Genomic DNA, 14,509 nt, shown 5'->3' on the forward strand with positions numbered 1-14,509 from the left:
AACCTTTCTTTTATTAGGTCTCTTCCCCGGGGCGCAGCTCGCCCGCGGGGCCTTCCATTGCCGGCGCGGCTCGGCTGCGGGACTTAACATCGCCAGCGCGGCTCGGCCGCGGGACGTTTCGGTGCCCGGTGCGGCTCGGCCGCTGGACTTAACATCGACAGCGCGGCTCGGCCGCGGGACGTTTCGGTGCCCGGCGCGGCTCGGCTGCGGGACTTAACATCGACAGCGCGGCTCGGCCGCGGGACGTTTCGGTGCCCGGCGCGGCTCGGCTGCGGGACTTAACATCGCCCGGTGCGGCTCGGCCACTGGACGTTTCAGTGCCCGGTGCAGCTCGGCCGCTGGACTTAACATCGCCCGGTGCGGCCGCGGGACGTTTCGGTGCCCAGGGCGGCTCGGCCGCGGGGCCTTGCGGGGGCTGTGCGTGTCGTTTGCCTCGGTAGGGGTCGAGCTGCCTGTCCGTGGGTGCGGGGGGAAGAGAGGGGAAGTTTTGTTGCCTCCATCACAGTGAGGGGGTGTTTGGAGTCACTGTGATGGATGTTTGTGTTGGGGTCGGGTGTCCTGTGTTCTTTTCTTTTTTGCTGTGTTTTGTGTGATTGCTGAAATTTCGTTCGGTGTAAAAAGTCGAGTGACAATAAAGTGTTGTTATGTTATGTTATGTTATGTTGACTACCCAAAACTCCTTTAACCAACTGATCAAGATACTGCTGTAAATTTTGATAATCATTTTCGCTGCCTACACCACCACCTAATTTAGTGCCACCTGCAGACTTACTAATCATGCCTTGTACATTCTCATCTAAATCGTTGATATCCTGTAAACCACAAACAGCAATGGGCCCAGCACACCACTAATGACAGGCCTCCAGTCTAAAAACTCCATCACCCTCTGCTTCCTTCCGTGAAGCCAATTTCCTATCCAGTTGTCTAGCTCCCTAGATCCTATGCAATCTAACCATCCAGAGCAGCCTCCCATGGGCACCTTCCCAAATGCCTGATGAAATCCATGTTGACAACATTTATGGCTCTGCCCTCATCAATCTTTTTGGTGCATATTCAAAATACTCAGATTTATGAGACATGATTGTCCACATACAAAACCATGCTGGCTATCCCTAATCAACCCCTGTCTGGCCAAATGCATAAATATCTTACCCCTCATCATCCTCACCAGTAACTTGCCTACCACAGATATTAGGCTCCCTGGTCTGGTTCCCAGACTTTCCTTGCAGCCCTTCATGGCACAACATGAGCCATGCTCCAGTCTTCCAACATCTCACTGCATCTAATGATTACTCATATAACTCAGCGAGGCTACCTGCCATTTCTTCTCTAGCTTTCCAGTGTCCTCGGATAAATCTTACCAGGCCCAGGAGATTTGTCTACCTTCATACGCCTTGACATTCAGCACCTCCTCAATCATAATTCTGACTGTCCTCAAGATACTTCCATTGACTGTCCCAAATCCCCCAGTTCTCATGTCTTTCACCACAGTAAAAACAGAATTGTGTACAGTTTTTGTCTTCTAATTTGAGGAAGGACATCCTTGTAATTGAGGCAGTGCAGCGTAGGTTCATGAGATTGATCCCTGGGATGGCGGGACTGTCATATGAGGAAAGACTGAAAAGACTAGGCTTGTATTCACTGAAGTTTAAAAGGATGAGAGGGGATCTGGACTGGACAAGCTAGATGCAGGAAAAATGTTCCCAATGTTGGGGGAGTCCAGAACCAGGGGCCACAGTCCTGGAATAAAGGGGAAGCCATTTAAAACTGAAGGAACTTTTTCACCCTGAGAGTTGTGAATTTCAGAGAAAGTTGGATAGTGCTCTAGGGGCTAGTGGAATCAAGGGATATGGGGAGAAGGCAGGCACGGGTTAATGATTGTGGATGATCAGCCATGATCACAATGAATGGCGGTGCTGGCTTGAAGGGCCGAATGGCCTCCTCCTGCACCTATTTTCTATGTTTCTATGTTTCTAGAAGAGAAATATTAATTGAGGACCTTGCCCATCTCCTGCAGCTCCACAAAATTGCCACTTTGGTTTCTGAGGGGCCCTATTTTCTCTCTAGGCACCATTTCACCCTGAATAGACATAAAACTTTAGATTTCCTTTAATATTGCCCGCCTGAGCTATTTCCTGTCTCCTTTAGGCTTGTTTAGGAATTTAGAAGGATGAGAGGGGATTTTATTGAAACATTTAAGATTATTAAGGGATTGGACAAGTTAAGAGACAGGAAACATGTTCCCAATGTTGGGGGAGTTCAGAACCATGGGCCAAAGTTTAAGAATAGGGGGTAGGCCATTTAGAACAGAGATGAGGAAAAACTTTTTCGTTCAGAGAGTTGTAAATCTGTGGAATTCTCTGCCTCAGAAGGCAGTGGAGGCCAATTCTCTGGATGTTTTCAAGAGAGAGCTAGATAGAGCTCTTAAAGATAGCGGAGTCAAGGGGTATGGGGAGAAGGGGAGAAGGCAGGAACGGGGTACTGATTGTGAATGATCAGCCATGATCACATTGAATGGCGGTCCTACTCCTGCACCTATTGTCTATTGTCTATTTATGCCCTCCTGATTTCCTTCATAAGTATGTCGCTCAGTTCCCAAATTACCTTCAGGGATACACTTGATCCCAAAGATAGACACAAAAAGCTGGAGTAACTCAGCAGTTGGGCTGAAGGGCATGTTTCCACACTGTATCACTCTGTGACTCTATGACCTGAATTGTTCGCTCTAGAACATCGGACAATTGTGAGGGACATGGATAAGGTACACAGTCAGAACCTTTTTCCCATGGTGGAAATGTCCAACACCAGAGGGTACAGCTATAAAGTGAGACGCGAAAGGTTTACTGGAGATGTGTGGGGAAAGGTTTTTTTTGACACAGAGGGTGGTGGGGCCCTGGAACGCATTGCTAGAGGTCGGGGCGGTGGAGGCTGATACAATAGTTAAGTGGCATTTAAGAGGCGTTTAGGTAGGTACATGGAAGTGCAGGGAATAGAGGGGACATGGATTATGTGTAGGCAGACAAAATCAGTTTAGCTAGGTATCATGCTCGGCACAAACATTGTGGGCCAAATGGCCTGTTCCTGTGCCTTACGGTTCTGTACCCCTTGGTACTCAGCCATCTTAAAAATTCACAGTGAAATTATGTTAGCAAGAAGACAAATAACTGAAAGCTTTTACATTCCATGAAGTTTAGTTCAGTTTAGTTTAGTTTAGAGTAACAGCGTGGAAACAGGCCCTCCAGCCCACCAATCTGTGCCAACCAGCAACCCCCACACACTAACACTATCATACGCACACCAGGGACATTTACAATTATTCCAAGCCGATTAACCCACAAATCTAAAGTAGTTGGAGTGTGGGAGAAAACCGGAGCAAACCCACGCCGTCACAGGGAGAACGTACAAACTCTGTACAGACATCACCTGTAATCAGGATATCACCCAGCTCTCTGGCACTGTAAGGCAGCAACTCTACCGCTGTGCCACTGTGCACTAACCTCCAACATATAGGTGAGACGATATGGTAGAAGGTTCCGGATGATAACTGTGGGGCGGAGATGAATGATATAGGCTGGATCCCACTCATCTTCACCAAGGTTACTGATGAAGCTCAGCTCGTCTGGAATGGCAATGGTGTTTACGATGAGCGGTAAATGGCCAGTGTCAGTGGAGGGACATTGTAGGATGCACTGAATCTCTGTGCTCCTGTGAATTTCTTCCTTCCATGTGATGTACGTTGTTGATGCTTTGAATTTATTCTCCAGCTCTCCTGCTGGCTTTAAAAACAAGTGGTCTCTAAAACAGAACACAACATTTAATACTTCATACAATGAACCATAGGTTGTGAACCTTCCGCTTTATTCCAACATGTAAAGAGAAAGAAAGAAATCTACTTTCTTCTACCCAGAGTAGAGGATTCGCGAACCAAAGAGCATGGTTTAAGGTGTGAGAGGAATCTGAGAGATAACGTTTTCACACAGTGGTGGTGGGAATATGTAACTAGCTGCCAGAGGAGGTCATTGAGGCAGGTACAATAACAACATTTAAAAGGCATTTGGACAGGTACATGGATACAAAGGTTTACAGGATAAGGACTGAAGGCGGGCAGCTGGGACCAGTGTTGACGGGACATCTTGGTTGGCATGGGCAAAATGAGCCGAAGGGGCTGTTTTCGTGCTGTTTTGAGCCTGGACTTAAAGGAGTCGATGGAGGGGGCAGTTCTGATGGGGAGAGGGATGCTGTTCCACAGTCTAGGAGCTGCAACCGCAAAAGCGCGGTCACCCCTGAGCTTAAGCCTAGACCGCGGGATAGTGAGTAGCCCCAAGTCGGCCGACCTGAGGGACCTGGAGTTAGAGAGGGGGGTTAGAAGATTTTTGATGTGGGGGGGGAGTGTCCATTTAGGGCTTTATACGTGAATAGGAGGAGCTTGAAGTTGATTCTGTACCGTACAGTGAGCCAGTGGAGAGAGGCCAGAATCGGGGTGATATGGTCCCTTTTACGGGTACCCGTCAGGAGTCTCGCTGCGGCGTTTTGGACCAGTTGCAGGCGGGACAGGGAAGATTGGCTGATCCCAGTGTATAGGGAGTTGCAGTAGTCTAGGCCGGAGGAAATGAAAGCGTGAATAATTTTTTTTGTGTCGTCGAATTGGAGGAAAGGTTTGATTTTAGCTATGGTTCGAAGTTGGAAGAAGCTAGCTTTTACCACAGCGTTGACTTGCTTATCAAATTTTAATGCAGAGTCAAATATCATGCCGAGGTTTTTGACATGCGGTTTGACTAGGCAGGATAGACTTCCAAGACTGCCTGTTATCAATTTGATGGAGTCGGGGGGGCCGAATAGGATGCTCTCAGACTTGCTCTCATTTAATTGGAGGAAGTTCTGTGCCATCCAACATTTTATGTCCTCAAGGCAGTGTAAGAGGCTGTTTAAATTTGACTGGTTGTTGGGTTTCAGGGGGAGGTAAAGCTGAGTGTCATCGGCATAGCAGTGGAAAGAAATGCCGTGCCTTTGAATGATTTGGCCAAGGGGGAGCATGTATAGAGAGAAGAGAATGGGGCCTAGGATGGAGCCTTGTGGAACTCCGCAGGAGAGGCTAGCTGGAGCAGAGGAATAACTGCCTATGTTGATGGCGAAACTCCTATCTTTGAGGTACGAAGCGAACCAGCTCAGGGCAGTGCCATCAATGCCAACCGCGTACCGGAGACGGTCAATAAGGATGGTGTGGTCCACTGTATCGAACGCTGCGCTGAGGTCGAGAAGGAGCAGGATTGCGCAGTCGCCGGTGTCGATGGCGAGAAGCAGGTCGTTGTGTACCTTCAACAAGGCAGACTCTGTGCTGTGGTGGGCTCTGAAACCTGACTGGAAACTTTGGTGTTTTGGTGCAGGTAGGGCACTAATTGGTTTAGGATTGCCTTTTCAAGGACTTTTGACAGGAATGGCAGTTTGGAAATGGGTCTGTAGTTGCTAGGCAAGGTGGGGTCTAGGTTAGGTTTTTTTTATGAAGGTCAACATTCCATTGGCTTTCTTCACTGCCTGCTGTACCTGCATGCTTCCTTTCAGTGACTGATGCACTAGGACACCAAGATCTTTTCCTAACTTGACACCATTCAGATAATACTCTGCCTTCCTATTCTTACCATCAAAGTAACCTCACACTTATCCACATTAATCTGCATCTGCCATGCATCCGCCCACTTACACAACCTGTCCAAGTCACCCTGCAACCTCATAGCATCTTCCTCACAGTTCACACTGCCACCCAGCTTTGTATCATCTGCAAATTTGCTAATGGTACTTTTAATCCCTTCATCCACCCGTAATCCACACTTCACTTGCTAGCTTTTGCCCCATCCCTTGCCCTGACCTCCCTTTTCCAGCTTTCTCCCTTCTACTACATCAGTCTGAACACGGGTCCCAACCCAAAGTGTAGTCTGTTCATCTCCCTCCACAAATGCTGCCTGACCCACTGAGTTCGTCTAACATTTTGTTTTTTGCTCAGGATTGCAGCATCTGCAGTCTCATGCCTCCATTACCTTCTGATCATTAATAAGTAACAGACTCTGATGATGGTATCTCTCGGCAGTGGCTACCCACCCAGTCTGATACAATAATTTAGAGAAGAATACAATGGTGAAGATGATTGTTGACACAAATGCATAATATTGAGTAATTAATGGGGCACACTGGCAGTTCCAATAGAACCATCCCTCTCCAGCCGCGATCTGTGCTCCTGTCTGATTAGTGTAGGAAGGAGCTGCAGATTGCTGGTTGACACCGAAGAAAGACAGAAAAATGCTGGAGAAACTCAGCTGGACAGGTAGCATCCCTAGAGAGAACGAATGGGTGATGTTTCTGGTCGAGACCCTTCTTCAGACTATTCAATTTTAGCACGAAGAAGGGTCTCGATCCGAAACATCACCCATTCCTTCTCTCCAGAGATGCTGCCTGACCCGCTGAGTTACTCCAGCACTTTCCGTCTGTCTCCTATCTGATACAGTTGGTTCACCTCCTTACTCCAACATATACAAATCCTTTAAAAAGTTCCCCACCTGTACGAGTCTAAAGGCACATGGAACTCCGCTTCTGGACTGACCACACCAATCTGCTCCAGTGACTGCCCAGACGGAACTAATTTACAGACAATAAAGGAGATGGAGAAGTGGTTCTTTATCTATGAAAAATAAAACAGAGCAATTCATTATTTACACCAGTCTCTGACTTGACTACAGCTGGCTTAATTTTGAAGCAAAGTGCTGGAGTAATCCAGAGGGGCAGACAGTTAAGCAGTATCTTTGGGAAGAGCAGTGAGTGGGACGGATGAATTGGGCCTGTTTCCATGCTCTCTCACTTTACAGATCAAGACAGGAAACATTTAGAGTCACCGACCCTTCCCTGGTTCCAGCGCTTCCTAAAATGCAACTTGGTCTCGTTTTGCATCAAATTCACCTCACAGTGTGGATAGTAATCTCAAATAAACTAACTCACTGTATTAGTAGGGCTTTGAAGACAATACTGACAGTGTCATTGATATGGAGACCTAAAGTGAACAACAATGAAGAAATGTGTATCTCTAAACTGAATTAAACTAAACCCATCCCTCTTCGCCACCTTGTGTAGGAAAGAAAGGATCTCGACCCAAAACGTCACCCATTCCTTCTCTCCAGAGATACTGCCTGACCCGCTGAGTTACTCCAGCATTTAGTGTCTGCCTCTTCTCCACCTTGTTCCCTTTCACAATGTAGGAAACAATGAAGAAATGTGTATCTCTAAACTGAATTAAACTAAACCCATCCCTCTTCGTCACCTTGTGTAGGAAGGAACTGCAGATGCTGGTTTAAACCGAAGATAGATACAAAACGTTGAAGCAACTCAGCGGGTCAGGCAACATCTCTGACAAAAAGGAATAGGTGATGTTTTGGGTCGAAACCCAACTTCAGACTGAGTCAGGGAAAAGGGAACGAGAGATATGGACGGTACTAAGGACAAACGAATGGAAGATATGCAAAAAGTAACGATGATGAAGGAAAGATGGAGCCACTGTTGGCTGAGGGGTAGATGATAACGAGTTATACAGACAGGACAACATTGAAACTAGTAGGGCGACTAGGATGGGGGAGGGACGGAGGGAGAGGGGATGCAAGGGTTACTTGAAGTTAGAGAAATCAATGAAGAAAAGCTCTATTACCTGGAGAGGGGACCGGATGACAATTCTTTTATCACCTTCCACAGCATCTATCTGGACCACAAGTGATACTGAATGCTGACTGTTGGGACAATGGACATTGTACAGACGCCGCCCGGGCATCGCCATCGGGATATTTGCCACCTCTGTGTAATTACATGGCACTGCGGAAATAAAGTTGAGTTTTAGTTTTAGTTTTGTTTATTATCATGTGTACCGAGGTCGTGTGAAAAGCTTTTGTTGCATGCTAACCAGTCAGCAGAAAGACAATACATGATTACAATCGAGTCATATGCAGCGTGTAGATACATGATAAGGGAATAACGTTTAGTGCAAGGTAGCGCAGCGGTAGAGTTGCTGCTTTACAGCGAATGCAGCGCCGGAGACTCAGGTTCGATCCTGACTACGGGTGCTGCACTGTAAGGAGTTTGTACGTTCTCCCCGTGACCTGCGTGGGTTTTCTCCGAGATCTTCGGTTTCCTCCCACACTCCAAAGACGTACAGGTATGTAGGTTAATTGGCTGGGTAAAATGTAAAAATTGTCCCTAGTGGGTGTAGGATAGTGTTAATGTACGGGGATCGCTGGGCGGCACGGACTTGGAGGGCCGAAAAGGCCTGTTTCCGGCTGTATATATATGATATGATATGATAAGACAAGGCCAACAAAGTCCAAACAAGGATAGTCCAAGGCAGTTCCAAAGAGGTAGATAGTAGATCAGGACTGCTCTGGTTGTGGTAGGATGATAAATCAAATACATTGGCAGCACTTTTCAGAAAAACATCTTCATATTTTACTTAGCATTTGCACAAGTTAATGCAGAACTATCATCAGTTCTTGGTAAGAAAGATTCCAGAGGAATTTAATCATGACCAGCACTCTACGTGAAACAGTTAAGATTAGTTTTTTTAGAAATAGTTCGCAAGTACAACGGTCCCATTGGTTTATCAATATTAATTAACCCACTGATATTTCATAAGGTGCCACCTCAAGGCTTATTGCAGAAACCAGAAATTTGTTCTGTTGGAAGCTACACGTTGGCTGGCTGACAGGAAACATAGAAAATACATGAATATATCTTTGTGTAGGAACTGCAGATGCTAGTTTAAACCGAAGATAAACACAAAATGCTGGAGTAACTCAGCGGGACAGGCAGCATCTCTGGAGAGAAGGGATGTGTGGCCTTTTGGGTCAAGACCCTTCTTCAGGGAATACGTCTTTTTCCAGTTGGTGGGATGCAACCAGTGATGTGCCAGGGATTGCTCACGAGGCTTCATAATGCTTCAATCTGTGCAAATGAGTGGATGAAGGCACCAAAGATACTGTTGCTAAACCTGCTGATGGCACAGAGGCAGCTCGTGATGTTGGCCACAGACGGTGGCCACAAGGAATGTAGATAGGTTAAGTTTTAGTTTTTAGTTTTAGAGATACAGCACGAAAACAGGCCCTTTGGCCTACCACGCCAACCAGCGATCCCCGCACACTAGCACTATCATACACACACTAGGGACAATTTACAATTATATCAAGCCAATTAACCTACAAACCTGTACGTCGTTGGAGTGTGAGAGGAAGCCGGAGATCTCGGAGAAAATCCACGCAGGTCATGGGAAGAACGCACAAACCCCGTACAGATAGCATAGAACCAATGAAGCATTGTGGTGCAGCTGGTAGAGCTGCTGCCTCTCAGCGCTAGAGACCCGGGTTTGATCCTGACCTCAGATGCAGTCTGCACATTCTCCCTTTGACCACGCTGGTTTTCCCCGGGTGCTCTGGTTCACTCCCACATCCCAATGGTGCGCAGGTTTGTAGATTGGCTTCTGTAAATTGTCCCTGATGTAGAAACATATAAAATAGGTGCAGGAGTAGGCCATTGGGCCCTTCGATCCATTCAAAATGATCATGGCTGATCATCCAAAATCTGTACCCCATTCCTGCTTTTTCTCCATATCCCTTGATGTATGTTGGCAGTGGACATGAAAGTGGGATACCACAGAGTTTGTGTGAACAGGTGGTCTGTGGTCAGCATCGTCGGCATGGACTCGGTGGGCCGAAGAGCCTGTTTCCTACCAAGAGCCTGTTTCCTAGCTTGCCTTTCAACCAGACAAAAAAAGTTGTTATATATTAAAAATATAGTTATTTTAAAATGTTGTTTAATAGTTCTTGCTTCTCCTACAAGAGAAATTACTTCACATTTGGCCAATTAAGATCCTGTCATATGTTGAAAGGCTGGAGCAATTAGGCTTGTATACACTGGAATTTAGAAGGATGAGGGGGGATCTTATTGAAACATATAAGATAATTAGGGGATTGGACACATTAGAGGCAGGAAACATGTTCCCAATGTTGGGGGAGTCCAGAACAAGGGGCCACAGTTTAAGAATTAAGGGGTAGGCCATTTAGAACGGAGATGAGGAAGAACTTTTTCAGTCAGAGAGTGGTGAAGGTGTGGAATTCTCTGCCTCAGAAGGCAGTGGAGGCCAGTTCGTTGGATGCTTTCGAGAGAGCTGGATAGAGCTCTTAAGGATAGCGGAGTGAGGGGGTATGGGGAGAAGGCAGGAACGGGGTACTGATTGAGAGTGATCAGCCATGATTGCATTGAATGGCGGTGCTGGCTCGAAGGGCTGAATGGCCTACTCCTGCACCTATTGCCTATTGTCTATTGTCTTAAATGGTGTAAAAGGTTTGAGAGGCCATGCTGACCATTTCCAATGACAATTTGAGTGCATGTACGTGCTCTCAATGCCCAACTTACCCACGGTCACAGTGTAGAGGTTGCTCTCCTGCCTCTGCAACATGGACAGCTTCCCTTCAGCTTTGGGTTGCACCAACGCATACTCCAGCTCCAGCACGTGCCCCACATCGAGACGATGGACCTTCTGATCCGTGGTGGAACCAACAACATGTAGATTTGAGGAGTGATGCACATCTAGAGCAATGCCCAGGGCATTCTTTAAGGTGTATGGAACCTGATCCTTCAGTAGGTAATTAAACGATGAGTCTGTTCCTGCCGAAAATGCCTGTGGAAAAGTCACAGATTTCATGCAAACATTTATCAAAGGCAGGAGAGAAATATTCTTTCCCAGGTTCCATCCACGTTCTTGCCTCACAACAGCACCCATACTGACCGGATCACCAGAGATACAGCTTATCCCCATGGCTTTACCTGAGCAGAGATATTCCTCTTCCACACCCACTCGACAGCTTCACACATCTTTTCTCTCTTTTTCGGTTCTGACTGAGAGTCTCCAACCTGAAACATTAACTCTGCTTCTCTTCCCACAGATGCTGCCTGACCTACTGATCATTTCCAGCTTTATCTGTTATTGCCCGCAACAAGTTTACCACTGAACAAACGAATTAACATTTCCACAAAGCTACACTAATTTCTGCTACTTAAAATGGCAGCCAACAGATTGAACACATCTTTTAATTGCTGCTATGCACTATTAATACCTGCAAAAAAGAACAGAATCAAATAAATGTGCAGGAAAGAGCTGCAGATGCTGGTTTAAATCGAAGGTAGACACAAAATGCTGGAGTAACTCAACGGGTCAGGCAGCATCAAATAAATTCGGTTAAGGTGTTGTTGAAGCGTTAGAATCTGGGACGACTGTCGCATGCTGTCCTCTACATCTGACCCAGCACTGTCTCATAAAATAATTATAAATTTCAATTCAAAATCTCTTCAAAATCTTTCGTCTATATATAGGCAATATCTCATAGAAACAAGGTGCAGGAGGCCATTCAGCCCTTCGAGCCAGCACCGCCATTCAATATGATCATGGATGATCCGCCAAAATCAGTACCCCGTTCCTGCTCTCTCCCCATATCCCTTGATTCCATTAACCCTAAGAGCTAAATCTAACTCTCTCTTGAAACCATCCAGTGAATTCGCCTCCACTGCCTTCTGTGGCAGAGAATGTGGCACCCCACTTGCCACTGTCTGCCATTCTGAAAAGTACCAGTTAATTCCAACTCTTTGCTTCCTGCCTGCCAACCAGTTCTCTATCCATTTCAATATCCTACCCCCAAAACCATGTGCTCTAATTTTGCACACTATTTCCTTATTTCCCATCTATCGGCAGATTACTAAAACTCTCATCTTGTTTGTTCGTATATATATATATATATATATATATATATATATATATATATTTGATTGCACATTTGTACTACCCAAAATACAGCCATAACGGTACACGATAGCGCAACAATTTTAGGCCCACCTTAGTCACCATTGTCCTGCGGTTCAAATGGCTGTTATATTTTTAAAGTTGCCCTGTCCGTCAGCCGTGTTTGACGTCACAATGGGAACCCAACGGCTCTGCACCTGCGCAGTTGGGGCCGGTTAATCTAATACTTACGTAAGATGGCCGCCGGATCCGCACGTGCACAGTTAGGGGAGGGCTGCCGCTCGGAGGGGGGCGGGACTCACCCTTTACGGGAGTGGCGGCCAATGGGGGGGGGGGGGGTGAGGCGAGCTCTCCTGCTGCTGGCCGCCGCGATGGCCGCACGGGGCCGGGGTGAGTGGCTCCCTCTCCCCGGGTTGGGTCCGAATTGGGAGGTCTGGAAACCCCGAGGCAGAAGATGGAGGTGCAAGCAGATGTGGCTGTGGTAGCGAGTCTGTGTCAAAATGTGGTCGTAGAGCAGGAGGGCAGGAGAAATCACAGAGGGGGAGCAGCGAGAGAGCATGTTGCTAAACTCTCGTCGAAGAGAGGAGGAGAACTTCTTCAAAGTGGACATACCTTGAGGAGAAATCGCAGTGGAGAAACAAGTAGTATAAGAAAATAACTGCAGATGCTGGTACAAATCGAAGGTATTTATTTCACAAAATGCTGGAGTAACTCAGCAGGTCAGGCAGCATCTCAGGACAGAAGGAATGGGTGATGTTTCGGGTCTGAAATGTCACCCATTCCTTCTCTCCTGAGATGCTGCCTGACCTACTGAGTTACTCCAGCATTTTATGAAATAAAAACCCTATAGTTGATTAGGTAGCAGATAAAAATAAGCACAGCTGTAGCGGAGCGGCCTTGTTGGGGTGAAGTGCCTTGGGAGGTAAAGTGTGAGTCTTTGGCTCCAGGGGCTTTGGCTCAGGAGGCGGAGGCGAAGAGGCTACACTTGATTCAAAATTTGTGATTTTGTGCCCACTGAAGAAATGGCAGGCAGGTTGGTGCAGTGTGCTTCCTGCAGGATGTGGGAAGTCAGGGACACTGCTGGTGCTTCTGGAAACTACACCTGCAGACAATGAACGTGTTGGGGAACTGGAGCAGCAGCTGGATGACCTCAGGACCATCTAGGAAAACGAGAGCTTCCTGGAGAAGACCTTCAGTGAGGTTGTCACACCAAGGATACAGGAAGAGTGAAGGTGGGTGACTGTGAGAAAGAGGAGTAAATGTGGAGTACAGGAGACCTCAGTGGCTGTGCCGACTGTAAACACGTTCTCTTGGGAGCGGACGACACAACAGGATTGAGTGGTAGCCAGGGCTGTGATTCCAACCCTGGTGCCGAGGTTCAATGGGGAAGGGTGACGTCAGGCAGAGCCATAGTGGTGGAAGACTCCATCGTCAGAGGTGCGGATAGGAGATTCTGCGGCAGCGGGCGAGATTCCAGGATGGTGTGTTGCCTCCCTGGTGCCAGGGTCCAGGATGTCTCGGAGCGGCTGCATGGCATCCTCAAGAGTGATGGGGAGCAGCCGAAGGTTGTTGTGCATGTCGGCACAAATGATATAGGTAGGAAGAGGAAGGAGGTTCTGCAACACGAGTTTATGGAATGGGGCAGAAGACTGAAAAGCAGGACCTGCAGAGTAGTGATCTCAGGATTGCTTCCAGTACCTCGTGCTAGTGAGGGTAAGAATAGGAAGATAGGAAAAATGAATGTGTGGCTGAGGATCCACAGGCTCAGTCTGACGAAGGGTCTCAACCCGAAACGTCACCCATTCCTTCTCTCTGCCTGTCCTGTTGAGTTATTCCAGCATTTTGTGAAATAAATACCTTTGATTTGTACCAGCATCTGCAGTTATTTTCTTAAACTACTTTAGGGTTAATTTGTAAGTTACTTGAACCTGTGCCTTTGGCATTCTTTTTAAATCTTCTTTCAGTCTGACTCACCTACTTCCAGCCAATACTCGTTCTGGCTGCTTCTGGCTGCTGCTTCTCTCCGACCTTCACGGTAAACACTTGAACCTGGCCTTTGGTACTCTTTTTAAGTCTCCGTTCCCTCATGTCTCACCTTCTTTCTGTCCAAATGTATTTTAAATGTTGTTGTGATACCTGCCTCAACTCCTTCCCCTGGCAGCTCGTTCCATATACCCACCATGTGTGAAACAGCTGCCCCCAGGGTCCCATTAAATCTTTCTCCCCTCACCTTACACACATGAATTCTGTGTTTTGATTTTCTATCTCTGGGTATAAGTGCATTCATCTAATCCCCTCATGATTTTGTACACCTCTGTAAGATCAGACCTCAACCCACGGTGCTCATTGGAATAAAGTCCTTGCCTGCCCAATCTCTCCGTATAGCTCAGGACCTCAAGTTCTGGCAACAACATCATAAATCATCTCTGTACTCTTTGCAGCTTTACAACATCCTTCATATAGCAGGGTGACCAAAACTAAACACAATATTCCAAATGAGGCCTCACCAACATCTTGTACAACTATAACAAACTCTCCCAACTTCTACACTCAATACCCTGACTGATGAAGGGCAATGAACCGAACGCCTCCATTACCATCCAATCTACTTGTGACATCTAATTTCAGGTAACATGTAACTGCACTCCTAGATCCCTCTGGTCTCCAAAACTCCCCAGAGCCCTGCCATTAACT

The 14,509-nt window shown here is 47.0% G+C and overlaps 1 protein-coding gene across 5 annotated transcripts in view; it reads right to left on the minus strand.

Moving 5' to 3' along the window:
- The window catches only part of vps13c (vacuolar protein sorting 13 homolog C), a 288,791-nt gene that overhangs the window by 93,788 nt on the left and 180,494 nt on the right, over nt 1–14,509 (minus strand). For all 5 annotated transcript variants that reach the window (XM_078429970.1, XM_078429968.1, XM_078429967.1 and 2 more), the window contains 4 exons: nt 10,435–10,699; nt 7,685–7,845; nt 6,549–6,670; nt 3,498–3,795 (listed from right to left, as the gene is read on the minus strand). In XM_078429970.1, the coding sequence (XP_078286096.1) occupies nt 3,498–3,795; nt 6,549–6,670; nt 7,685–7,845; nt 10,435–10,699 (846 nt within the window). The remainder of the gene's footprint in view (nt 1–3,497; nt 3,796–6,548; nt 6,671–7,684; nt 7,846–10,434; nt 10,700–14,509) is intronic.

This window comes from Rhinoraja longicauda, chromosome 38 (genome assembly GCF_053455715.1).
Source record: "Rhinoraja longicauda isolate Sanriku21f chromosome 38, sRhiLon1.1, whole genome shotgun sequence".
Taxonomy (NCBI): Eukaryota; Metazoa; Chordata; class Chondrichthyes; order Rajiformes; family Arhynchobatidae; genus Rhinoraja; species Rhinoraja longicauda.